This window comes from Cetorhinus maximus, chromosome 22 (genome assembly GCF_964194155.1).
Source record: "Cetorhinus maximus chromosome 22, sCetMax3.hap1.1, whole genome shotgun sequence".
In the NCBI taxonomy this organism is placed as follows: domain Eukaryota; kingdom Metazoa; phylum Chordata; class Chondrichthyes; order Lamniformes; family Cetorhinidae; genus Cetorhinus; species Cetorhinus maximus.
In genome coordinates this window covers 62,013,680-62,041,654 of record NC_135900.1, presented here as the reverse complement: position 1 = coordinate 62,041,654, position 27,975 = coordinate 62,013,680, and the positions used below count along the sequence as shown (strand labels likewise).

Sequence of the window (27,975 nt, the reverse complement as noted above, 5' to 3'; positions counted from 1 at the left end):
ATCAGTGTGACAGAGAGACAGCAGTGTGTCAGATATCAGTGTGACAGAGAGAGAGAGAGAGAGAGAGAGAGACAGCATAGTTTCAGGTATCAGTGTGACAGAGAGACAGCAGTGTGCTAGTTATCAGTGTGACAGAGAGACAACAGTGTGTCAGATATCATTGTGACAAAGAGTGAGAGAGATACAGCAATGTGTCACATATCAATGTGACAGAGAGGGACCGCAGTCTGACAGATATCAGTGTGACGGAGAGGCAGCAGTGTGTCAGATATGAGTGTGCCAGAGAGACAGCAGTGTATCAGATATCAGTGTGACAGAGAGAGATAGCAGTGTGTCAGATATCAGTGTGACGGAGAGACAGCAGTGTGTCAGATATCAGTGTGACAGAGAGAGATAGCAGTGTGTCAGATATCAGTGTGACAGAGAGAGACAGCAGTGTGTCAGATATCAGTGTGACAGAGAGAGATAGCAGTGTGTCAGATATCAGTGTGACGGAGAGACAGCAGTGTGCCAGATACAATTGTGACAAAGAGAGAGAGAGAAACAGCAGTGTGTCAGATATCAGTGTGACAGAGAGACAGCAGTGTGTCAGATATAAGTGCGACAGGTAGACAGCAGTTTGTCAGATCTCAGTGTGACAGAGAGAGAGAGAAACAACAATGTGTCAGATATCAGTGTGACAGAGAGGCAGCAGTGTGTCAGTTATCAGTGTGACAGAGAGAGAGAGGCAGCAGTGTGTCAGTTATCAGTGTGACAGAGAGACAGCAGTGTGTCAGATATCAGTGTGAGAGAGAGACAGCAGTGTGTCAGGTACCAGTCTGGGAGAGAGACAGAAGTGTGTCAGCTATCATTGTGACATAAAGGGCAGCCCTCTGTCAGATATCAGTGTGACAGAGAGAGAGAGCAGTGTGTCAGATATCAGTGTGACAGATAGTGACAGCAGTGTGTCAGATATCAGTTTGACAGAGTGACAGCATTGTGTCAGATATCAGTTGACAGAGTGACAGCAGTGTGTCAGATATCAGTGTGACAGAAAATGACAGCAGTGTGTCAGATATCAGGGTGACAGAGAAACAGCAGTGTGTCAGCTTTCAGTTTGACAGAGAGGTAGCAGTGTCTTAGAGATCATTGTGGCAGAGAGACAGTAGTGTGCTAGTTATCAGTGTGACAGAGAGACAGCAGTGTGTCAGATATCAGTGTGACAGAGAGAGACAGCAGTGTGTCAGATTTCAGTGTGACAGAGAGAGAGAGGCAGCAGTGTGTCAGATGTCAGTGTGACAGAGAGAGAGAGGCAACAGTGTGTCAGATATCAGTGTGACCGAGCGGGTCAGCAGTGTGTCAGATATCAGTGTGACAGAGAGATAGCAGTGCTTCAGATACGAGTGTGCCAGAGAAACAGCAGTGTGTCAGATATCAGTGTGACAGAGAGAGACAGCAGTGTGTCAGATATCAGTGTGACAGAGAGGGGCCGCAGTGTGTCAGATATCAATGTGACAGATAGAGACAGCAGTGTGTCAGCTTTCAGTATGACATAGAGGCAGCAGTGTGTCAGATATCAGTGTGACAGAGAGACAGCAGTTTGTCAAATATCAGTGTGACGGAGAGACAGCACTGTGCCAGATAGCATTGTGACAAAGAGAGAAAGAGAAATAGCAAGTGTCTGATATCATTGTGACAGAGAGAAACAGCAGCGTGTCAGATATCTGTGTGTCAGACAGAGACAGCAGTGTGTCAGATATCAGTGTGTCAGACAGAGACAGCAGTGTGTCAGATATCAGTGGTACAGAGAGAGAGAGACAGCAGTGTGTCAAATATCAGTGTGACGGAGAGACAGCATTGTGCCAGATATCAGTGTGACAGAGAGACAGCAGTGTGTTAGGTATCAGTCTGGCAGAGAGAGACAGCAGTGTGTTAGGTATCAGTCTGGCAGAGAGACAGCAGTGTGTCAGATATCGGTGTGACAGAGAGAAAACAATGTGTCAGATATCAGTATGACAGAGAGTGACCGCAGTCTGTCAGATATCAGTGTAACAGAGAGATAGCAGTGTGTCAGATATACGTGCGACAGAGAGAGTGAGACAGCAGTGTGTCAAATATCAGTGTGACGGAGAGACAGCATTGTGCCAGTTATCATTGTGACAAAGGGAGAGAGAGAAACAGCAATGTATCAGATATCAGTGTGACAGAGAGATAGCAGTGTGTCAGGTATCAGTCTGGCAGAGAGACAGCATTGTGTCAGCTATCAGTGTGACAGAGAGGCAGCAGTGTGTCAGATTTCATTGTGGCAGAGAGGCAGTAGTGTGCTAGTTATCAGTGTGACAGAGAGAGACAGCAGTGTGTCAGATACCAGTGTGACAGAGCGAGACAGCAGTGTGTCAGATATCAGTGTGACAGAGAGAGAGGGTCAACAGTGTCTCGGATATCAGTGTGACCGTGAGGGTCAGCAGTGTGTCAGATATCAGTGTGACAGAGAGGGACCGCAATGTGTCAGATACCTGTGTGACAGAGCGAGACAGCAGTATGTCAGATATCAGTGTGGCAGAGAGACAGCAGTCTGTCAGATATCAGTTGGCAGAGAGACAGCAGTGTGTAAGATGTTAGTGTGCCAGAGAGACAGCAGTGTGTCTGATATCATTGTGACAAAGAGAGACAGCAGCGTGTCAGATATGTGTGTGTCAGACAGAGACAGCAGTGTGTTAGATATCAGTGTGACAGAGAGACAGCAGTGTGTCAGATGTCAGTGTGACGGAGAGACAGCAGTGTGCCAGATATCATTGTGACAAAGAGAGAGAGACAAACAGCAATGTGTCAGATATCAGTGTGACAGAGAGATAGCAGTGTGTCAGACGTAAGTGCGACAGGTAGACAGCAGTTTGTCAGATCTCAGTGTGACAGAGAGAGATAATTGTGTCAGATTTCAGTTTGACAGGGAGATGGCATTGTGTCAGATATCAGTGTGACAGAGAAAGGCAGCAGTGTGTCAGATATCAGTGTGACAGAGAGAGAGAGGCAACAGTGTATCAGATATCAGAGTGACCGAGAGGGTCAGCAGTGTGTTAGATATCAGTGTGACAGAGAGTGACCGCAGTGTGTCAGATATCAATGTGACAGAGAGATAGCAGTGTGTCAGATATCAATGTGACAGAGAGATAGCAGTGTGTCAGATATACCTGCGACAGATAGACAGCAGTTTGTCAGATCTCAGTGTGACAGAGAGAGAGAGAGAAACAGAGAGACAGCAGTCTGTCAGGTATCAGGCTGGCAGAGAGACAGCAGTGTTTCAGATATCAATTTGACAGAGAGGCAGCAGTGTGTCAGATATCAGTGCTACAGAGAGAAAGAGACAGCAGTGTGTCAAATATCAGTGTGACGGAGAGACAGCATTTTGCCAGATATCATTGTGACAAAGAGAGAAAGAGAAACAGCAATGTGTCAGATATCAGTGTGAAAGAGAGACGGCAGTGTGTCAGGTATCTTTGTGGCAGAGAGGCAGCAGTGTGCTAGTTATCAGTGTGACAGAGAGAGACAGCAGTGTGTCAGATATCAGTGTGACAGAGAGAAAACAGTGTGTCAGATATCAGTGTGACAGAGAGAGACAGCAGTGTGTCAGATATCAGTGTGACAGAGAGAGACAGCAGTGTGTCAGATATCAGTGTGACAGAGAGAGACAGCAGTGTGTCAGATATCAGTGTGACAGAGAGACAGCAGTTTGTCAGATATCAGTTGGCAGAGAGACAGCAGTGTTTCAGATATTAGTGTGCCAGAGAGACAGCATTGTATCACATATCAGTTTGACAGAGAGAGACAGCACTGTGTCTGATATCATTGTGACAGAGAGAGACAGCAGTGTGTCAGATATCAGTATGACAGAGAGGGACAGCATGTGTTAGATATCAGTGCGACAGAGACAGCAGTGTGTCAGATATCAGTGCGACAGGTAGACAGCAGTGTGTCAGATATCAGTGTGACTGAGAGGGTCAGCAGTGCGTCAGATATCAGTGTGACAGAGGCGGACCGCAGTGTGTCAGATATCAGTCTGACAGATAGAGACAGCAGTGTGTCAGATATCAGTGTGGCAGAGACAGCATTGTATCAGATATCAGTGTGACAGAGAGAGATAGCACTGTGTCTGATATCATTGTGACAGAGAAAGACAGCAGTGTGTCAGATATCAGTGTGACAGAGAGAGACAGCATGTCTCAGATATCAGTGTGACAGAGAGACAGCATGTGTCCGATATCAGTTTGACAGAGACAGCAGTGTGTCAGATTTCAGTGTGACAGAGACAGCAGTGTGTCAGATATCAGTGTGACAGAGAGACAGCAGTATGTCAGATATCAGTGTGTCAGAGAGAGACAGCAGTGTGTCAGATATCAGTGTGACAGAGAGAGACAGCAGTGTGTCAGATATCAGTGTGTCAGAGAGAGACAGCAGTGTGTCAGATATCAGTGTGTCAGAGAGAGACAGCAGTATGTCAGATATCAGTGTGTCAGAGAGAGACAGCAGTGTGTCAGATATCAGTGTGACAGAGAGAGATAGCATGTGTCAGATATCAGTTTTTGACAGAGACAGCAGTGTGTCAGATTTCAGTGTGACAGAGACAGCAGTGTGTCAGATATCAGTGTGACAGAGAGACTGCAGTATATCAGATATCAGTGTGACAGAGACAGCAGTGTGTCAGATATCAGTGTGACAGAGAGACTGCAGTATATCAGATATCAGTGTGTCAGAGAGACAGCAGTGTGTCAGATATCGGTGTGACAGAGAGAGACAGCAGTGTGTCAGATATCCTTGTGACAGAGAGACATCATTTTGTCAGATATCGGTGTGACAGAGAGGCAGCAGTGTGTCAGATATCGGTGTGACAGAGAGACAGCAGTGTCTCAGATATCGGTGTGACAGAGAGACAGCAGTGTCTCAGATATCAGTGTGACAGAGAGACAGCAGTGTCTCAGATATCGGTGTGACAGAGAGACAGCAGTGTGTCAGATATCGGTGTGACAGAGAGACAGCAGTGTCTCAGATATCGGTGTGACAGAGAGACAGCAGTGTCTCAGATATCAGTGTGACAGAGACACAGTAAGTGTCAGATATCAGAATGAAAGAGAGAGACAGCAGTGTGTCAGATATCAGTGTACAGAGAGACAGCAGTGTGTCCGATATCAGTGTGACAGAGAGAGACAGCATTTTGTCAGATATCGGTGTGACAGAGAGAGACAGCTGTGTGTCAGATATCAGTGTCACTGATAGAGATGGGAGTGGTGATGGAGTTGTGGATTTGTCGCTACACTAGTAATCCAGACACCCATTATCCAGGTTAGCCAGGGTAATACTCTGGTGACCCAGGTTCGAATCTCATCACGGCAGATGGTGGAATTTGAATTCAATAAAAATCTGGAATTAAAAGTCTAATGATGACCAGGAAACCATTGTCGATTGTTGTAAAAACCCATCTGGTTCACTAATGTCTCTTAGAGAAGGAATCTGTTGTCCTTACCTTGTCTGGCCTACATGAGGGTGGCAAGGGCACAGAATGTACTCTGGGTGGAGGACTTTAATTTACATCACCAAGAGTGGCTGCACAGCAGCACTACTGACCCAGCTGGCTGAGCCCTAAAGGACATAGCTGCCAGGTTGGGTCTGCGGCAGGTGGCAAGGGAACCAACAAGAGGGAAAAACATACTCATCCTCACCAACCTGCCTGCTGCAGATGACAGTATTGGTAGGAGTGACCACCACACAGTCCTTGTGGAGACAAAGTTCCGCCTTCACATTGAGGATGCCCTCCATCGTGTTGTGTGGCACTACCACTGTGCTAAATGGGATAGATTTCAAACAGATCTAGCAACTCAAAACTGGTCATCCATGAGGCGCTGTGGGCCATCAGCAGCAGCAGAATTGTAGTCTGTATAATCTGTAACCTCATGGCCCAGCGCATCCCCCACTCTACCATTACCATCAAACCAGGGGATCAACCCTGATTCAATGAAGAGTGCAGGAGTGCATGCCAGGAGCAGCACCAGGCATACCTAAAAATGAGGCGTCAACCTGAAGATATAACACAGGACTACTTGCGTGCCAAACAGCACAAGCAGCAAGTGATAGACAGAGCTAAGTGATCTCACAACCAACGGATCAGATCTAAGCTCTGCAGTCCTGCCACATCCAGTTGTCAGATATCAGTGTGACAGAGAGACAGTAGTGTGTCAGATATCAGGGTGAGTGTGTCAGATATCAGTGTGTCAGAGAGAGCAGAGTGTCTGAATATCATTATGGAAGATGGGGACAGCAGTGTATCAGACATAAGTATGATTGAGGGAGAGAGCAATGTGTCTGATATCAGTGTGAGAGAGAGACCTGTTATATTAATCGTGAGCGTAGGAACCCTTGTCATTTTATTCCACACATCAATGAATGTGACAAATATCTTAGCTTTCCACATGTAAAATGTATCTCAGAAAACCCCTGCCTGTGAATGTTTTATTGCTTACAGCTCTTGGGACTTTTTGTTCTGGTGTGAAATGTGCAAAGGGGATTTTCATGGGGTGCTTTGGAATGTCTGCTCTTTTGAAAGTTCATAGAAACAGAGTTAACGTTTCAGACCTATCTCAATCAGCCTGACATGCTGAATATTTTCAGCACTTTATTTTAGATTTCCAGCCCCTGCAGTAGAACCATAGAACCAGTATTTGGTTTTTGATTGGGAATGCTCAGGATGCTAATGTGTTCGATATTGGTGTGTACAAAAAACAAACTGTGCAGGGACTATGTTTGAAGCAGCTGTTCAGCCACTGGGCTTGAACATGTATTTGAGGCTTGGTGGGAACAACTGAGCTAGCCCTGAACAGCTGCAGAATCACAGTGCAGAAGAGGCCCTTTGGCCCATCGAGTCTGCACCGACACATGAGAAACACCTGACCTACCTACCTAATCCCATTTACCAGCACTTGGCCCATAGCCTTGAATATTATGACGTGCCAAGTGCAGAGTTGGAGCCAGGCACACTGCGTTCAGGAATACAGCCATCTAACCACGCTGCTTCAATGGAGCTCACCACCAAAAGGCCTTTTTAAAGCAATAATTGACTGAATATAAAAGTGACACTCCCACCACACACTTCCACCATATCCGGCCAGCTCCTGCCCTCTATAATCCTACCTGTGGCTGGTACCAGTGCATTAAGCTGCAGTGGCAATGGGGACAGGCCTTGAAGCAGTGATAAGGATGACTGTTCAAAATGTTAGTGAAATATTATAATTGTTGCATGTTTAATAGTAAAATCTTTATTATAGAATTTCTCAGCTAATATGTGTTTTACATAAAATCATATGTATTCGATTCAACTATTTCCTTCTCATAAACACACAGGATATGGCTGCAATGCTACAGAAAAGAGAGAGAGAATTCAAATAATGCTGTTATAAATCACCTTTCATATCCCCAGAAAGTCCCAAAGTGCTTCACAGTCAATGAATTACTTTCAAAGTGACATCATATGGCCTGCAGAGTAAGATCCCACAAAGAGTGAAAAGACAGACAAGCAGGAGAATTCATTTTGGTGGTGGAATATTTTTCAGGACACATGGAGAACTCCCCTGCCCTTCCTCATGGGGCTATTACATCATCCTTTAAGGGAATAAATGACTTCAGTTCACCGTCTCATTCAAAAGGGTACCTTCAACATTGTAACACTCCTCAGTACTGCACTGGGATGTCATGTGCTCTTGTATCTAGAGTGGGACTTGAACCCATGACTTTCTGATGCAGACACAAGAGCAAAGATACAAGGTAAATCTCCCTCTACACTGTCCCCATCAAACACTCCTAGGGCAGGTACAGCATGGGGTTAGGTACAGAGTAAAGCTCCCTCTACACTGTCCCCATCAAACACTCCCAGGACAGGTACAGTATGGGGTTAGATTTAGGGTCAAGCTCCTTCTTCCCCCCCAAAATATTCTTCCACAGCAGTGGAACACATTTTCTTTTACCAACCAGCTGTATCGTGTGGTTGAGATTTGTCCATCTTGCTCTGCAGAGAGCTCTGGAGCCCATACCAACTGGAGATTTGTTTGAGACAGCCCAAAATAATTCGTATAGGGATCCTAGGCATCAAAGTTAGCTGCTCTTGAATCTGGGTCAATGTCTAACGTACTGAATCATCCAATGTATTCATGTTATAAGTGAATACACGTTGTCTGTGAAAGCGATCAGCTTCCTCCCTCACTGCAGCTCTGGCCAACTCCCAGCAAACTCCCAATTACAGGGATAAAATTTTTAAAGGACTAAATTCTTTGTTTGCAACAGATAATCAGAAATGTCAGAATCACAAAAATTGAAGCCATAAGCAAGTGTAAGAATCAGCAACTCCCCAGTCTGCATTGAGTGCTGCATGGGTGCACAGTCTAAAAGAACCAGGCAGATAGTGCAGGAGTCCCCTGTGTCTATCTTGCTTGTTGATCAGTTTTCCATTTTGGATACTGGTGAGGGTGATGGTTCTTCAGGGGAGTGCAGCCAGAGACAAGTCCATGGTACCACAGGCGGCTCAACTGCACAGGAGGGGAGGAAGAAGAGTGGAAAAGCAACAGTGACAGGGGATTCAATAGTCAGGAGATCAGGCAGGTGTTTCTGAGGCAGCAAACATGACTCCAGGACGGTGTGCTGCCTTCCTGGTGCCAGGATCAAGGATGTCAGAGAGTGGCTCCAAGATATCCTTCTGGGGGAAGAGTGAGCAGCCAGAGGTTGTGGTCTACATTGGTGCCAATGACATAGGTAGGAAGAGGGATGGGGCCCTGAAAGCAGATTTTAGTTAGGAAGGAAACTAAAAAGCAGGACCTCGAGCAGTAATCTCAGGATTACTCCCAGTGCCACGTGTTAGTGGGCATAGGAATAGGAGGATTGAGCAATTCAACACATGGCTGGAGGATTCGTATGGGGGGAAAACAGATTTCGGAGGCATTGGGACTGGTTCTAGAGCAGGTGGGACCTGTACAAGCTGGACGGGTCACACCCTAGAAGGACTGGGGCAGGGAGAAATTGCTTGTGCTGTTGGGGAGAGTTTAAACTATTTTGTCAGGGGGGTGGGAACCTGAGGGGTGGCTCCAGTTGGAAAGAAGTAAAGCTGGTAACAGGAAGTAGAAAACTGGCAAGTGAGATTAGAAGGCAGGTGGAATGCAGCTGAGCATCTATTAAGCTTAGAATGTGGAATAATGTCAAAAATACAAAGTTAAGGACACTCTACCTGAATTATGCAGCATTCACAACAAGGTAGATGATTTAAAGGCACAAATAGAGGTAAATGGGTATGATCTAATTGCCATTACAGAAGCATGGCTACAGGGTGACCAAGACTGGGAACTGAATATTCAAGAATATCTGACATTTAGGAAGGACAGGCAAAAAGGAAAAGGAGGTGGTGTTCTCCTGATGATGAGGGATGGGATCAGTAAAGGAGGACCTCAGATCAGAAGAACATATAATGTGGAGTCTGTTTGGGTGGAGCTAAGAAACAGCAAAGGGCAGCAAACGTTGGTAGGAGTTGTTTATCGGCTACCAAACAGTAGTGGTAGTGTGAGGCATGGTATTAACCAGGAGATTAGAGAAGCATGTAGCATGCCGAATACAATAATCATGGGTGACTTCAGCCTGCACATAAACAGGGTAAACTTAATCAGTAATGCTGTGGAGGACGAGTTTCTGGAGTGTGTTAGGGATGGTTTTCTAGAGCAGTATGTTGAGGAAGCGACTAGAGAACAGGCTATTTTAGATCTAGTATTATGTAACAGAAAATGGGCTAATTAATCATCTTGCTGTAAAAGAACCTTTAGGGATGAGTGACCAGAGTATGATAGAATTTTACATTCTGTTTGAAAGTGAGGTTGTTCAATATGAAGCCAGGTGTTAAATTTGAACAAAGGAAATTATGAGGGGTAAATTCACTGAGGGGGATTGGAAAAATACAGAGGCAATGGATAGTATTTAAAGAATTATTACATAATTTACAGAAATAATATATTTCTCAAAGGCACAAAAACTCAAAAAGAAGTCAGTCAACAGTGACTAACAAAGGAAGTTAAGGATTATATAAGATTAAAAAAGGCCTATAAAGTTGCCAGAAGTGGTAGTAAACCTGCAGATTGGGAGGATTTTAGGATATGGCAAAGGAGTACCAAGAAACTGATAAAAGGAGAATAGAATACGAATGTAAACTAGCAAAAAACATAATGGACTAAAAGCTTCTATAGGTATGTAAAAAGGAAACGTTTGGCTAAGACAAATGTGGGTCCATTACAAGTAGAGTCAGGAGATTTCATAATGGCAGAGAAGCTGAATGATTACTTTGTGTCTATCTTCACTAAGGAAGATGCAAGAAATCACCCAGAATTTGAGATCCAAGGGACCAGGGAGAATGAGGCGTTGAAGGAAATTAGTATAAGTAAGAAGGTTGTGTTGGAGAAATTAATGGGACTGAAGGTTGATAAGTCCCTGGGAGCTGATGTTCAACATTCCCGAGTGTTGAAAGAGGTTGCTATGGAGATCGTGGATGCATTGGTGATCATCTTCCACAATTCTATAGATTCTGGAACGGTTCCTGCAGATTGGAAGGTAGAAAATGTCACCCACTATTTAAGAAGGAAGAGAGAGTGAAAACAGGGAACTACAGACCTGTTGGCCTTACATCAGTGGTAGGGGAAAATGTGATGATCTATTATAAACGGTGATAAATAGACACTTGGATAATAGTGATCTGATTGGGCATAGTCAGCATGGATTAGCAAATGGGAAATCATGTTTGATGAACTTGTTGGAGTTTTTTGAGGATGTTACTAACAGAATTGATAAAGGAGAGTCGATGGATGTAGTATACTTGGATTTTCAGAAGGCTTTTGATAAAGTCTCCCACAGGAGTTTGGTTAGCAAAATAAAAGCACATGGGATAGGGGGCAATATATTGGCATGGATTAAGGATTGGTTAACAGGCAGGAAACAGAGAGTAGGAATAAACAGGTCATTCTCGCGTTGTCAGGCTATGACTAGTGGGGTACTGGAAGGGTCAGTACTTGGGCCCCAGCTGTTCACAAAATATATCAATGATTTAGATGTGGGGACCAAATGTAATATTTCCAAGTTCACGGATGATACAAAGCTAGGTGGGAATGTGTGTTGTGAGGAAGATGTAAAGCGGCTTCAAGGGGATTTGGACAGACTAAGAACATGGCAGATGGAAAATAATGTGGAAAAATGTGAGGTTATCGCTTTGGTAGGAGAAACAGATGTGTAGAGTATTTCCTAAATGCTAAGAGATTAGAAAGTGTAGATGTACAAAGGGAACTGGGTGTCCTTATCCATGAGTCACTGAAAGCTAACATGCAGGTGCAGCAGGCAACTAGGGAGGCTAATGGAATGTTAGCTTCTATTACAAGAGGATTTGAGTAGTGAAGTCTTGCTTCAATTGTATAGAAGCTTGGTTAGACTGCACCTGGAGTACTGTGTGCAGTTTTGATCCCCTTCCCTCAGAAAGGATATTATTGCCATAGAGGGAGTGTTCCTGGGATGGCGGGACTGTCTTATGAAGAGAGATTGGGGAAACTGGGCCTGTGTTCTCTAGAGTTTGAAGAATGAGAGGTGATCCCATTGAAAACTATAAAATACTTAAAGGGATAGACAGCGTAGATGCACATATCCTGGCTCATTCCAAGTCCAATCAACCCTGTACTCGCTGGCATACATTGGCTAATGGGTTCGATAATGCCTTAATTTGAAAAACTCTCCTCCGACCCTCCAAACCTCTGGGATATCTGAACTCTTCCAATTGGCCCTGCAGTATCGGTCATTTTAATCGCTCCGCTGTTGGTGGCCTTGTCTTCAGCTGCCAAGATGAATTCACTCTCTAAGCCCCACTGCCTCTCTTTCCACCTTTAAGACACCCCTCAATGTCTCTTTGACTTTTTAGTTACTTCTAGCATCACCTTATGACACGATGACAAATTTTGTTTAAGAATTCTCCTGTGATTATATAAATGCAAATTGTTGTTGACAGCAGTGTCTACAAAAATCAGAAATGTCAGATCTTGGTACAAGTTCTGTTCTTCACAATCCATCAGCCTGAGGGAGGAGCTGCCTCATCCATTTATTGTCCAGCTGCAGAAGAGGGTTCAGTCTCCTGCTTCACTCTCTTGTACAACAGCATGTACGCTGTCTCAGTCCTGCAGAAAGAGAGCATTAATAAACATTACAGCAGGGCAGTCCTCAATAATCACCACTGACCACACACTGACCAACAGCAAACCCCTGGGAGGCACACGGAACAAGACTATGGACCAGCCTGCTGTGGGCAATGACAGCAGGTTCACTGACTAGATTCCCTCCAGCTTTGATACTGGATCTATGATGTATACCAGAGAGAGGTGGGCGTGGGGGAGAGTGGGCAGAGTGACGCTTTCATAATTAGGAATAGGGGTAGGCCATTCACCCCCTCAATTCTGTTCTGGCATTCAATAGCAAAGGCTCTTTGAGAGGCTACACTGCCCATCAAATCCAGCCAAACAAGAGGTAGGGAACTTGGTCTATGACCGCGAGACCGGTATCACACTGCTGGGGCTGCTGGGTGTGAGGAGGGGGCTCTGCTTCCCATTCCAGGGAGCCCATTCTCACAAAACAACTCAGTAGTATTCCTGAAAGGACCAGAGAAAGAGCATGGGAGGGGGCACAGCTGACCACTGCCATCATTGGCAGTGCCAGCACTGTGGTGGATGGCTTCTGTGGGTGTCCTTGCAGTTTGTAGCAGAGTTTGGTTTCTGGCTCTTTTGATTCTGAGCCTTGGTAGCCAGTTCTGTATTCACTGTCAGATGGGAGCTGCTATCTGTAAATGTGTATCAGTCAGGTGGGTACAGTCTGTCACTGGTATAGCTCAATCACTTCCACCCAACACTTCTCCAAAACAGAGAAGATGCAGTTCCCCTTGGAAAACCCATTGTGGATACAGCAAGTGATTGGGAAGGCAAATAGAATAGTGTTGTTTATTGCACGGGTAATGGAATATAAAAGAAGGGGTGTTTTGCTACAGCAGGAGTCTACAAATCCATTCTGTAAAATTGATGGGACACTAACAGGGTAGAAACGTGGAACACCTCGCTGCCCATTCATCTGATCAATTTCATTCAGAAAATGGATGTCAGGGATGCAATGAATAAACTGGGAAAGGATCCTGACTAAGAGAACGTGTACCTGGTCCAATACTGAACACCCAGCTCATTCCCTCTTTGCTTGGAATCCAGACAGGTTACTGTTCGGAAGCAGCAAAAACCACAAGAGTGGAGAGTTTCAGTTCAAGGAGTTTCAGTTCAGTTCAATAAAATACTCACCATATAGATGCATGTCCCCCAAAGGTCTGCGTAACTTTGGCCCACGAAACCTGCCAATGGAAACAACCCGCATTAGCATTACTGTGGCTGGTACAGCACAGTCTAAGGAACCTGTCTAAGGAACATATATCACAGAGCATGAACCTGTCTAAGGAACATATATCACAGAGCATGACCCTGTCTAAGGAACATATATCACAGAGCATGACCCTGTCTAAGGAACATATATCACAGAGCATGAACCTGTCTAAGGAACATATATCACAGAGCATGAACCTGACTAAGGAACATATATCACAGAGCATGAACCTGTCTAAGGAACATATATTACAGAGCATGAACCTGTCTAACGAACACATATCACAGAGCATGAACCTGTCTAAGGAACACATATCACAGAGCATGAACCTGTCTAAGGAACATATATCACAGAGCATGAACCTGTCTAAGGAACATATATCACAGAGCATGAACCGGTCTAAGGAACATATATCACAGAGCATGAACCTGTCTAAGGAACATATATCACAGAGCATGAACCTGTCTAAGGAACATATATCACAGAGCATGAACCTGTCTAAGGAACATATATCACACAGCATGAACCTGTCTAAGGAACATATATCACAGAGCATGAACTTGTCTAAGGAGCATATATCACACAGCATGAACCTGTCTAAGGAACATATATCACAGAGCATGAACCTATCTAAGGAACATATATCACAGAGCATGAACCTGTCTACGGAGCATATATCACAGAGCATGACCCTGTCTAAGGAGCATATATCACAGAGCATGAACTTGTCTAAGGAACATATATCACCGAACATGAACCTGTCTAGGGAACATATATCACAGAGCATGAACCTGACGAAAGGAACATATATCACAGAGCATGAACTCGTCTAAGGAACATATATCACCGAACATGAACCTGTCTAATGAACATATATCACAGAGCATGAACCTGTCTAAGGAACATGTATCACAGAGCATGAACCTGTCTAAGGAACATATATCACAGAGCATGAACCTGTCTACGGAGCACATATCACAGAGCATGACCCTGTCTACGGAGCATATATCACAGAGCATGACCCTGTCTAAGGAGCATATGTCACAGAGCATGAACCTGACTAAGGAACATATATCACAGAGCATGAACCTGACTAAGGAACATGTATCACAGAGCATGAACCTGTCTAAGGAACATATATCACAGAGCATGAACCTATCTAAGGAATATATATCACAGAGCGCGACCCTGTCTACGGAGCATATATCACAGAGCATGACCCTGTCTAAGGAGCATATATCACAGAGCATGAACTTGTCTACGGAGCATATATCACTGAGCATGACCCTGTCTAAGGAGCATATGTCACAGAGCATGAACCTGACTAAGGAACATATATCACAGAGCATGAACCTGACTAAGGAACATGTATCACAGAGCATGAACCTGTCTAAGGAACATATATCACAGAGCATGAACCTATCTAAGGAATATATATCACAGAGCACGACCCTGTCTACGGAGCATATATCACAGAGCATGACCCTGTCTAAGGAGCATATATCACAGAGCATGAACCTGTCTAAGGAACATATATCACAGAGCATGAACCTGACTAAGGAACATATATCACAGAGCATGAACTCGTCTAAGGAACATATATCACCGAACATGAACCTGTCTAATGAACATATATCACAGAGCATGAACCTGTCTAAGGAACACGTATCACAGAGCATGAACCTGTCTAAGGAACATATATCACAGAGCATGAACCTGTCTAAGGAACATATATCACAGAGCATGAATCTGTGTAAGGATAAAATTGTAATCTTTCTACAACTTAAATTGGATCAAATAATTAGTAAAAAGACTAAAATTCAAAAACAAAGTTGATTAAATACATAAAATATTACACAAAACAAATAAAACATAGTTCGATTGGGATGTCAGGACAGGGGGAGGCGATGGTGTATTGTCACTGGGCTGGTAATCCACAGGCTCTCAGCAGATGATGGAATTTGAATTCAATAAAAAAAAATCTGGAATTAAAAGTCTGATGATGACCTTTATCGATTGTTGTAAAAACCCATCTGGTTCACAAATGTCCTTTAGGGAAGGAAATCTGCCGTCCTTACCTGGTCTGGCCTACATGTGACTCCAGACCCACAGCAATGTGGTTGACTCTTAAATGCCCTCTGAAATGACCTAGCAAGCTACTCAGTTGTATCAAACTGTTAAACTGGATGGACCACCCAGCGTTGACCTAGGGACCAGAAATGACAATGGCTGGTGGGACAGGACACACCTAGAGATGGTGATGGTGTCTGGGACATTATCTGTAAGATATGATTCCGTGAGGATGACTATGTCAGGCTGTTGCTTGATTAATCTGTGAGACAGCTCAGCCCTGAGTCAGCCCTGTCGACCCTGCAGAGTCCTCCTTACTAACATCTGGGGGCCAGTGCCAAAATTGGGAGAGCTGTCTCACAGACTAGTCAAGTAACAGCCTGACACAGACATACTCACAGAATCATTCCTTACAGATAATGTCCCAGACACCACCACCACCATCAACATCCCTGGGTATGTCCTGTCCCACTGGCAGGACAGACCTGGCAGAGGTGGCGGCACAGTGGTACACAGTCGGGAGGGAGATGCCCTGGGAGTCCTCAACATCAACTCCTGACCCCATGAAGTCTCATGAAATCAAGTAAAACATGGACAAGGAAACCTCCTGCTGATTACCATGTACCATCCTCCCTCAGCTGATGAATCAGTACTCCTCCATGTTGAACATCACTTGGAGGAAGCACTGAGGGCAACAAGAGTACAGAATATTCTCTGGGTGGGGCACTTCAATGTCCATCACCAAGAGTGGCTCAGCAGCACCACTATAGACCGAGCTGGCTGAGTCCTAAGTGACATATCTGCTAGACTGGGTCCACAGCAGGTGGTAAGGGAACCAACAAGAGTGAAAAACATACTTGATCCCATCCTCACCAACCTGTCTGCCACGGATGCATCTGTCCATGACAGTATCAGTAAGAGTGACCACCACACAGTCATTGTGGAGACGAAGTCCCGCCTTCATATTGAGGATGCCCTCCATTGTGTTGTGTGGCACAACCACCATGCTAAATGGGATAGATTTCAAACAGGTGTGGCAACTCAAGACTGGGTATCCATGAGGCGCTGTGGGCCATCAGCAGCAGCAGAATTGTACTCGAACACAATCTGTAACCTCATGGCCTGGCATATCCCCCACTCTACTATTACCATCAAGTCAGGGGATCAACTCTGATTCAATGAAGAGTGCAGGAGGGCATGCCAGGAGCAGCACCAGGCATTCCTAAAAATGAGGTGTCAACCTGGTGAAGCTACAACCCTGACGATAGCATAGTGGCATTGTCGCTGATGTGGTAATCGAGAAATTACCCAGGGTAATTATCTGGGGACCCGGGTTCAAATCCCACCATGGCAAGAGGTCATTGAATTTAATAAGAATCTGAATTAAAAGTCTAATTGTCGATTGCTGTAAAAACCTATCTGGTTCACTAATGCCCAAGGAATTCTGCCGTCCTGACTCCAGACCTGCAGAAATGTGGTTGACTCTTAAATGTCCTCTGAACAAGGGCAATTAGGGATGGGCAATAAATTATAGCCTAGCTAAGTGATTCCATAACCAACAGAACAGATTTAAGCTCTGCAGTCCTGCCACATCCAGTCGTGAATAGTTTTGGACAACTAAACAGCTCACTGGAGGAAGAGGCTCCACAAATATCCCCATTCTCAATGATGGAGGAGCCCAGCACATCAATGCAAAAGATAAGGCTGAAGCATTTGCTGCAATCTTCAGCCAGAAGTGCCAAGTGGATGATCCATCACGGCCTCCTCCAGAGGTCCCCAGCATCACAGATGCCAGTCTTCAGCCAATTCGATTCACCCCACGTGATATCAAGAAACGGCTGAAGGCACTGGATACTGCAAAGGCTTATTGGCCCTGACAACATTCCGGCAATAATACTGACAACTTGTGCTCCAGAACTTACCATGTCCCTAGCCAAGCTGTCCCAGTACAGCTACAACACTGGCATCTACCCAGCTATGTGGAAAATTGCCCAGTTATGTCCTGTGCACAAAATGCAGGGCAAATCCAACTCAGCCAATCCCCCATCAGCCTGCTCTCCATCATCAGTAAAGTGATGGAAGAGGTCATCAATAGTGCTATCAAGTGGCTCTTGCTGAGCAATAGCCTGCTCAGCGACGTTCAGTTTGGGTTCCGCCAGGGTCACTCAGCACCTGGCCTCATTACAGCCTTGCTTCAAGCTTGGACAAAAGACCTGAACTCTCAAGGTGAGGTGAGAGTAACTGCCCTTGACATCAAGGCAGCATTTGACTGAGTGTAGCATCAAGGAGCCCTAGCAAAACTGGAGTCAATGGGAATCAGGGGGAAAATTCTCCACTAGTTGGAGTCATAGCTAGCACAAAGGAAGGTGGTTGTGGTTGTTGGAGGTCAATAACCTCAGTCACAGGACAACACTGCAGGAGTTCCTCAGGGTAGTGTCCTCAGCCCAACCATCTTCAGCTGCTTCATCAATTACCTTCCTTCCTTCATAAGGTCAGAAGTGGGGATGTTCACTGATGATTGCACAATGTTCAGCACCATTCGCGACTCCTCAGATACTGAAGCAGTCCATGTCCAAATGTCCAGGCTTGGGCTGACAAGTTGCAAATAACATTCATGCCATGTAAGTGTCAGGCAATGACCATCTCCAAAAAGAGAGAATCTAACCATCATCCCTTACATACCATCACTGAATCCACCACTATCAACATCCTGGGGGTTACCATTGACCAGAAATTGAACTGGACTAGCCATATAAATACTGTGGTTACAAGAGCAGGTCAGAGGCTGGGAATCCTGCTGTGAGTAACTCACCTCCTGACTCCCCAAAGCCTGTCCACCATCTACAAGGCACAAGTCAGGAGTGTGATGTAATGCTCCCTACTTGCCTGGATGAGTGCAGCTCCCACAACACTCAAGAAGATTGACACCGTCCAGGACAAAGCAGCCCGCTTGATTGGCACCACATCCACAAACATTCACTCCCTCCACCACCGACGCACAATAGCAGCAGTGTGTACCATCTACAAGATACACTATAGGAATTCACCAAGGCTCCTTAGACAGCACCTTCCAAACCCATGATTGCCACCATCTAGAAACAAGGGCAGAAGGCACATGAGAACACCACCACCTGGAAATTTCCTTCCAAGTCACTCACCATCCTGACTTGGAAATATATCACCGTTCCTTCACTGTCGCTGGGTCAAAATCATGGAACTCCCTCCCTAACAGCACTGTGGGTGTATCTACACCACATGGACTGCAGCGGTTCAAGAAGGTGACACACCACAATCTTCTCAAGGGCAACTAGGGATGGGCAATAAATGCTGGCCCAGCCAGCGATGCCCACATCCCATGAATGAATAAACAAAAGCAACTGCAGCATATGGGAATTTGTGGAGACTGTGATACCGATCAAACATATCTGTGATAAGTGCCTGCAGCTTGAGAAATTTCAACTCAGAGTTTGTTGAGCTGGAGTCTGAGTTACAAACACTGTGGGCCATCAGAGACGGGTAGAGTTACCTGCACACTTCAATCCAGGAGGCAAGTTAGGAAGTGGCATGGGTCTGGTTAATGGTCAGGGATAGCTGGAGGGGGGTGGTAACTGAGAATCAGGCAGGTACTCACACTGGTACTGGGGAAAGGGGGAACTATTCCTTTGGGATGGGCTCCCCTTAAACTGGGACTGGGGTCAGCGTCTTAGCGAATCACAAAACTGGGACTGTAGACAGAATATTACTCCAAAAACAGGCGGGGGAGGAGGTGTAGGAGCCAGGAATCAGCTGAGGGGAATATATATCTAAAGAGAAAAGTCAAGGCTGTAGATTAGTGTAGCAATTTGGGTAGAGGTAAGCAGAGGGTGACAGGAAGGGGCAAAAAAGTTTAACAGTAATAGTGCCATAAGATCTAATCAGGAAAAATGGTAAAAAGTTATAATTTTAAGTGTTTTGTCTGAGTGCACAGAGCATTTGTATTAAGATAGATAAATTAATGGCACAAATTGAGATAAATGGGTTTGATGTAATCGCTATTACAGAGACCTGGTGTTTGGTAAACCAAGTTTGGGAACTAAATATTACAAATAGCTGATATTTTTAAAAAGAGAAGTAAAACAGAAGGGTGTGGGTTGGGTGTGGAAAGCTCTGATCATTAAGGATGACATAAGGACAGGACTGAAGATGGATCTTGGCTCCGAAGAGCAGGAAATAGAATCAATAGGAGTGAAGATGAGAAATGAGAGTCAGAGAATGGTGTGGCCGTTGTTTATTGCCTGCCTAACAGTAGCTATAGAGTTAAAGTATTAATCAAGGATTGATAGGAGGCTGTAACAAAGGCAATGCAGTAATTGTGAAGGGCTTCCATTTTCATTTAGACTAGATAAATCAAATCAGGAAAAGTAGCTTGGAGGATTGGTTCATAGATTGATCCGAGACAGTGTCTTAGAACAACAGCAAGAAACAAACCAAGGAAGAGGATATTTTCGACCTTGTCTTGTGTAACAAGACACCATGTTTCCATGGTCAGTTTGCTGCGTCCACAGCAAGTGATCCCATGGTCAAGGATCATCTGGGGAAACGTGATCAGAACATGATAGAATTTCATAGTGAGTTCAAGAGTGACATACTTAAGTCCAAAACAAGGGTGAGGCTGAGACAGGAGAAATTATAATGGGGAATAAGGAGATGTTAAACAAACATTAAACTTAAATAAAGCCAATTATATAGGTATGAGCGGTGAGTTGGCCAAGTGGATTTGGAAATTAGATTAAAAGGTATGACAGAAGATGAGCAATTGTTGACATCCTTCCACTGCGTTAGATAATGGACATGTAGGAAATCCAATCTATTGGGGATGGGGTTTCCCCACTGTTGTTTATTTTGCTGACAGCTGAAGAGACCAATCCAGGAGAGGCAGCTTCTGCCACAAGTGCTGCACATGAAGTGGTTATCAGTTGTCATTATGGGTTGTTGGTGTTTACAGTGTTGCTGGCTGTTGTCAGGCTGCTGTAGCCACTGATTGTCATGGTGACGCATGTTGGCCCACACGTAATGTTGTCATTTCCCTTTGTTATTAGTTAATGACTCCCAGGTGTGAAAATCAATCTTTAGGGCCCTCGTCATGTTTGTGAAGCATCCTTGAAGTGGAGTTTTGGACGTTTTACTGGTCTGGCTCCGGCTTCTCCCCCATACAGAATATCCTTGAGAATGTGTCCTATCAATGTGCCTGGATCAGCGAAGTTACTTCTGTTTGATGATGCTTGGGAGATTTGCCTTTGGGAGAACTGCCGCCTTCATGATTTAGTCCTTCCATGATTTGTCTAGAATGCATTGCAAACTGCAAAGGTGACAGTTGCTGAGCTCAACAAGCTTTCTTTCTTGACAGCAGTACGTCATCCATATTTCACAACCATACCTCAAAGTGCTGGCAACACCAGCCTCATAAACCTGCATCTTGGCCCTTAGAGTCAGTTTGATATTATTCCAAGCACATTTTGTGAATTGGCCAAAGCTGGTAACTGCTTTCCCTACAAGTGTATCAAATTCTGCATCAAGGGACAGATTGTCTGTCACTGCAGAATTGAGGCAGCAGAGTTTACAAACCACTTCCAGGTGATCAGGACAGAGTTTTTTTTAATTTATTCACAGGATGTGGGCGTCACTGGCTAGGCCAGCATTTATTTCCCATCCCTAATTGCCCTTGAGATGGTGATGGTGAGCCACCATCTTGAACCGCTGCAGTCCATATGGTGTAGGTTCTGGGCATTTCAGAGCCAACTACATTGCTGTGGGTCTGAAGTCACATGTAGGCCAGACCTGGTAAGGACAGCAGATTTCCTTCTCTAAAAGACATTAGTGAACCAGATGAGTTTTTACGACAATCAGCAAAGGCTTCATGATCATCATTAGACTTTTAATTCCAGATTTTTATTGAATTCAAATTTCACCATCTGCTATGGTGGGATTCAAACTCGGGTCGCCAGAGCTTTACCCTGGGTCCCTGGGTTATTAGCCCAGTGACAATACCACTACACCACTGCCTCCCCCCATAATCATGATTTTCTTGATGCTTATAGTCAGGGAGTTGTAGGCGTGGGAGAGACAATCCATGAGCCTTTGTAGCTGAGTTTCTATATGGGTGACTAGCATGGCATCATCAGTGTAGAGAAGTTCTCTGATCAGGATGTGCTGTATTTTTGTCGAGACAGATTGGAGAGCTTGCTGTCTGACCCAGTATCCGGTAGACTCCTTCCATGTCTGCAGGGAAGGCAAAGGTTAGGAACACGGAGAAGAGAATATCCGACAAAGTGGGGACTAGGACATAGCCCTGTTTCACTCCATTCTTCACTCTGAAACTATCCAAATTGGAGCTGTCAAACTGTACAGTGCAGAGCATATTGTTATGAAAGGAGTGGGTGAGACTGAGAAACTTTGCTGACAGCCAGTTTTCCCCAAAATCTTGCAAAGACCTTCCTTGCTGACAGTTTCAAGTGCTTTCATGAGATCGACAAAAGTAAGGAATGGAGGTATACCCTGTTCCCCACACTTGTCTTGACTCTAGCCTATGGAGAAGGTCGTGTCCGCAGGCAACCTGCCAGCATGGAAACCACGCTCAGTCTGCAAGTGGATGGAGTCTTCCAAGCATAACCCTAACGAAGACCTTCTCAGTCATGCTAGAACCACAGAACCATAGAACACTACAGCACAGAAAACAGGCCATTCGGCCCTTCTAGTCCGTGCCGAAATATTATTCCACTAATCCCATTGACCTGCACCCAGTCCATAACCCTCTAGACTTCTCCTAATGAGTTTTTCTTTATTAATTCACAGGATGTGGGCTTCGCTGGCTGGGCCAGCATTTATTGCCCATCCCTAATTGCCCCTTGAGAGGGTGGTGGTGGGCTGCCTTCTTAAACCGCTGCAGTCGATGTGGAGTAGGCACATCCACCATGCTGTTAGTGAGGAGTTCCAGGATTTTGACCCAGTGACAGTGAAGGAACGGTGATATATTTCCAAGTCAGGATGGTGACTGACTTGGAGGGGAACTTCCAGTCATTAATAATCTTCCAAAATTTCCTAAATTCTAAAAGTTTCCAGCCATTTGGAAAACTGCAAATGTAACATCACCTATTCAAGAAAGGAGGGAGACAGAAAGCAGGAAACTATAGGCCAGTTAGTATAACATCTGTCATTGGGAAAATGCTAGAATCCATGATTAAAGAGGCAGTAGCCTGCATTTAGAGAGTCATAATATAATCAGACAGCGTCAACAAGGTTTTATGAAAGGAAAATTGCGTTAACAAATTTATTAACATTCTTTGAAGATGTAACAAGCAGGGTGGAAAAGGCAATCAGTAAGGTGGCACTGAAAAGATACGGTGTTGGGGGTGATATATTAGCATGGATAGAGGAATGGCTAACTAACAGGAAGCAGAGGGTCGGGATAAATGGGTCACTTTCAGGTTGTCAAACTGTAACTAGTTGGGTGCCATGGGGATCAGTGAGTGGGCCTCAACTATTTACAATCTATGTTAATGACTTGAATGTAGGGACAGGGTGTATCAGTTGTGTCTCAGTTGGTAGCGCTCTTGCCTCTGAATCACAAGTTTCTGGGTTCAAGTCCCATTCTTTAAGGTCTGAGTACAAAATCAAGGCCGACGATGCAGTGCTGATGGAGTGCTGCACTGTCGGAGGTGCCAGGGTGAGATGTTAAACTGAGGCCCTGTCAACCTGTTTGGATGGATGTAAAAGACGAGCAGGGGAGTTAGCCTGGTGTCCTGGCCAATATTTATCCCTCAATCAACATCACACAAGAAGAAAAACAGATTATCTTGTCATTATCACATTGCTGTTTATGGGAGCTTGCTGTGCACAAACTAGCTGCTGTGTTTCCTATGTTACAACAGTGACTACACTTCAAAAAGTACCTCAGTGGCTGTAAAACACTTTGAGTTGAGTGGTAGTCGTGAAAAATACAAGTCTTTCTTTTTGTTATGTTGCCAAATTTGCTGAAGATACAAAAATTGATGGGTCCTAACCTCTCGCTGTATAAAGTAACTCTTCCTCATGTTGCCATCGCTTCTATTCCCAATCATATAAAATCAGTTTCTTCTGGCTCTCAATCCCCATTTTATCCCCATAGCCCTGCAGGTCCACTTCCTTCAATGCCCATCTCATTTCCTTTTGAAATCATTGATTATGTCAGCTCCCACCACCCTCATGGGCAGCGAGTTCCAGCTCATTACCACTTGTTGCATAAAAACATTGTTCCTTACACTTCTCCCCGCATCCATGGTCAAAAATCTTAAATTGGTGTCGCCTAATCCTTGTACTGTGAGCAGCTTTTCCCTGTCTACCTGTCATAATCCTGTCCACCTTCAAATCTCCCCTCAACCTCCTTTGTTCCAAGGAGAACAGCCCCGGCTTCTCCAACCCAACCTTGTAGCTAAAATCCCCTCACCCCTGAAACCATTCTGGTAAATCTCCTCCGCACCCTCTCGAGGACCCTCAGTTCCTTCCTAAAGTGTGGCAACCAGAGCTGGACACAATACTCTAATCGGGGCCTAACCAGAGCTTTACAAAGGTTCAGTTTAACTTCCTGCTTTTGTACTCAATGCCTCTCTTTATGAATCCCAAGACCCCAAATGCTTTGTTAATCACTCTCTCAATATGTCCTGCTACTTTCAAACATCAATGCACATGCACCCCTAGGTCTGTCTGTTCCTGCACACTCTTTAGAACTGTGGCATTAGTCTATACTGCCTCTTCCTATCCCGCCTGGCAAAATGCATCACCTCACACTTCTCTGTATTAAATTCCAACAGCCATTCTGCTAGTCTATCTAATTGCAGGTGATTCGTATCATCCTCAATGTTTGCCACTTCTCCAAGTTTCATTTCATCAGAAAATTTTGAAATTCTACTCTATATTCCAACATCCAAGTCATTTATATACAGTAAAAAAGCAATGTTCCTAGCACTGTCCCTTGGGGAACGCCATTGTCTATCATCCTGCAGTCTGAAAAATAACCATTTACCATGACTCGCTGCTTTCTGCCCTTAAGACAGTTTTTAAAATCTAATTGGCCACTGCCCCTCCTATTCCATGAGCCTCAATTTTGTTGACAGGCCTTTTATGTGGCACTTTGTTAAACAGTTTCTTAAAATCCATATAGTCAACACTACTACATTCCCTTCTGTTACTTTATCAAAACTTCAATTAGATTAGTTAAGCATGGTCTGTCTTTTACAACTCAATGCTGGCTATCCCTGGTTAACCTGCATTTATTTACCCAAGTGACTGCTAATGTTGTCTCGAACTATTGTTCCCAGCACTGAGGTTAAACTGACTGGCCTGTAGTTGCTGAGCTTACCCTTAAGCCCATTTTTGAACAAGGTGTAACATTTACAATTCTCCAGTCCTCTGGCACCACCTCTGTATCTAAATAAGATTGGAAGATTGTGGTCAGTACCTCCACAATTTCCACCCTTACTTCCCTCAGTATCCTTAGATGCATCTCATTTGGGATTGACTTATCCTTATTGAAGGAAGGGATATATTTGCATTGTATGCAATTCAGAGAAGGCCCATTAGATTGATTCCCAGGAAAACAGGTTATAAAGAAAAGTTGAGCTGATTGGTCTACACTTATTGGAGTTTTGGAAAATGAGAGGTGATCTTCGACAGGGTAGACCAGAAGGAATGGGGAATCTAGAACAAGAGGACACAGTTTCAGAATAAGGGGTCTCCCATTTAAGAAGGAGATGAGTCTGCAGAGTCTGGCTCATTGAATATATTGAACGCTGAGTTAGACAGGAGTCAAGGGTTATTGAGGGTGGACAGGAAAGTGGAGTTGAGACCACAATCGGATCAGTCATGATCTTATTGAATAGTGAAGCAGGCTCGAGTGGCTGAATGGCTGACTGCTGCTCCTATTTATTATGATCTTATATACTGATTAGTAAAGGCAATGTACTGAAGAAATTAGCAGGACTGAAAAACAACTGTTCACCATTCCTCTCTATTTCCTGCCACTCAGCCAATTTTGTACTAATGTTGCTACTGTCCCTTTTATGCCATGAGCTATAATTTTTCTCACATGTCTGTTGTGTGGCACTGTGTCAAATGCCTTTAGAAAGTTCATGTACACCACATCAACAGCACTGCCCCCATCAACCTTCTCTGTTACCCCTTCAAAGAAACTCCAGCAAAATAGTTAAACATGATTTGTCCTTAAAAAAATTGTGCTGACTTTCCTTAAGTAACCCGCATTTGTCCATGTGACTATTAGTTTTGTCCCGAATTATTGTTTCTAGAAGCTTCCCCAACACCAAAGTTAAACTGACTGTTCTGTAGTTGCTGCGTAATTCTTCACATCCTCTTTTGAAAATTTGAAATTCTCCAGTTCTCGGCACCAACCTGGAGTTTAAGGAAAATCGGAAAATTATGGCCAGTGCCTCTGCAATTTCCACTCTCAATTCCATCAATATTTATGGATGCATCTCACCTGATCCTGGTTCCTTATCAACCTTAAGTACCGACAACATATCTGATACTACCTCCTTAGCAAATTTAAATCCTTGAATTCTATGAACTACATTTTCTTTCACCAGGATCCCTCTGAACTATCCCCACCAAACACTCCCAGGGCAGGTACAGCACGGGGTTAGATACAGAGTAAAACTCCCTCTACGCTGTCCCCATCAAACACTCCCAGGGCAGGTACAGCACGGGGTTAGATACAGAGTAAAACTCCCTCTACGCTGTCCCCATCAAACACTCCCAAGGCAAGTAGGAACATATGAATTAGGAGCAGGAGTAGGCCACTCGGCCCCTCAAGCCTGCTCTGCCATTCAATAAGATCATGGTTGATCTGACTGTAACCTCCTGCCTTGTAGAATCTATCTACCTCTGCCTTAAAAATATTCAAAGACTCTGCTTCCACCACCTTTTGAGGAAGAAACTTCCAAAGACTCACAACCCTCAGAGAGAAAATTTTCTCCTCATCTCTGTCTTAAATGAGCGACCCCTTATTTTTAAACAGTGACCCCTAATTCTAGATTCTCCCATAAGAGGAAACATCCTCTCCACATTCACCATGTCAAGACCCCTCAGGATCTTAAAGGTTTCAATCAAGTCGCCTCTTACTCTTCTAAACTCCAGCGGATACAAGACTAACCTGTCCAACCTTTCCTCATAAGACAACCCTCCCATTCCTGGTATTAGCCTAGTAAACCTTCTCTGAACTGTTTCTAATGCATTTACATCCTTCCTTAAATAAGGAGACTAATACTGTACACAGTACTCCAGATGTGGTCTCACCAATGCCCTGTACAACTGAAGCATAACCTCCCTACTCCTGTGTTCAATTCCCCTCACAATAAAAGAGAACATTCTATTAGCTTTCCTAATTACTTTCTGTACCTGCAATTAGCCTTCTGCGATTCATGCACTAGGACACCCAGATCCCTCTGCATCTCAGAGCTCTGTAATCTCTCACCATTTAAATAATAAGCTTTTTTATTCTTCCTGCCTATTTCACATTTGCCCACATTATACTCCATTTGCTAGATATTTGCCCACTCACTTAACCTATCTATAACCCTTTGTAGCCTCCTTATGTCCTCTTCACAATTTACTTTCCTACCTATCTTTGTATCATCACAAACTTAGCAACCATCCCATCCATCTCTTCATCCAAGTCATTTATATAAATTGTAAACAGTTGAGGCCCCTGTGGCACACCACTTGTCACATCCTGCCAACCAGAGAATGACCTATTTATGTCAACTCTCTGCTTCCTGTTAGCTAGCTCATCTATCCATGCCAATATGTTACCCCCTACACTATGAGCTTTTATTTTCCACAATAACCTTTGATGTGGCACTTTATCAAATGCCTTCTGGAAATCTAAGAACAGTACATCCTCCTTTATCCACAGCACATGTGACTCCTTCAAAGAATTCTAACATTGGTTAAACATGATTTCCCTTTCACAAAACCACGTTGATTCTGCCTGATTGCCTTGAATTTATCTGCCTGCTATAACATCTTTAATAATAGCTTCCAACATTTTTCCTATGACAGATGTTAAGCTAACTGGCCTGTAGTTTCCTGCTTTCTGTTTCCTTCCTTTTTGAATAAAGGTACGTCACGGAGTTAAGTACAGAGTACCGAGTTACTATCCCCAATTTTGTGGGTGTAGTGCTGGGATTGAAGTTCCACTGCTACTGCCATTCTGCCCTTACAGGGAACAGAGGGGGAGAGCTTTCACACTCCCTGTCTGCCACTGGATAAAGTCCCACGCCCCAGGGGAAATGGACTCAGTCCACAGTCACGATCCTTGGAGAAGGATACAAGGCCTCTACCTCACCACACAGATTAATATCACCATTGTTTTTGTGTTCTATATTATGAGGATTGAGAATAAAATGCATTCCCTGTAAAATGGCCAACTGTCCACAA

The 27,975-nt window shown here is 44.4% G+C and overlaps 1 protein-coding gene across 1 annotated transcript in view; it reads right to left on the bottom strand.

Annotated features, from left to right (window-relative positions):
• Positions 1-7,247: 7,247 nt before the first annotated feature.
• Positions 7,248-27,975, bottom strand: part of LOC144696326 (ubiquitin carboxyl-terminal hydrolase 47-like) — an 83,046-nt gene continuing 62,318 nt past the window's right edge. Inside the window, exons 10-11 of the mRNA XM_078567543.1 lie at positions 13,362-13,411; positions 7,248-12,203 (exon numbers count right to left, since the gene is read on the bottom strand). Of these exons, the coding sequence (XP_078423669.1) occupies positions 12,128-12,203; positions 13,362-13,411 (126 nt within the window). The 3' untranslated portion in view covers positions 7,248-12,127. The remainder of the gene's footprint in view (positions 12,204-13,361; positions 13,412-27,975) is intronic.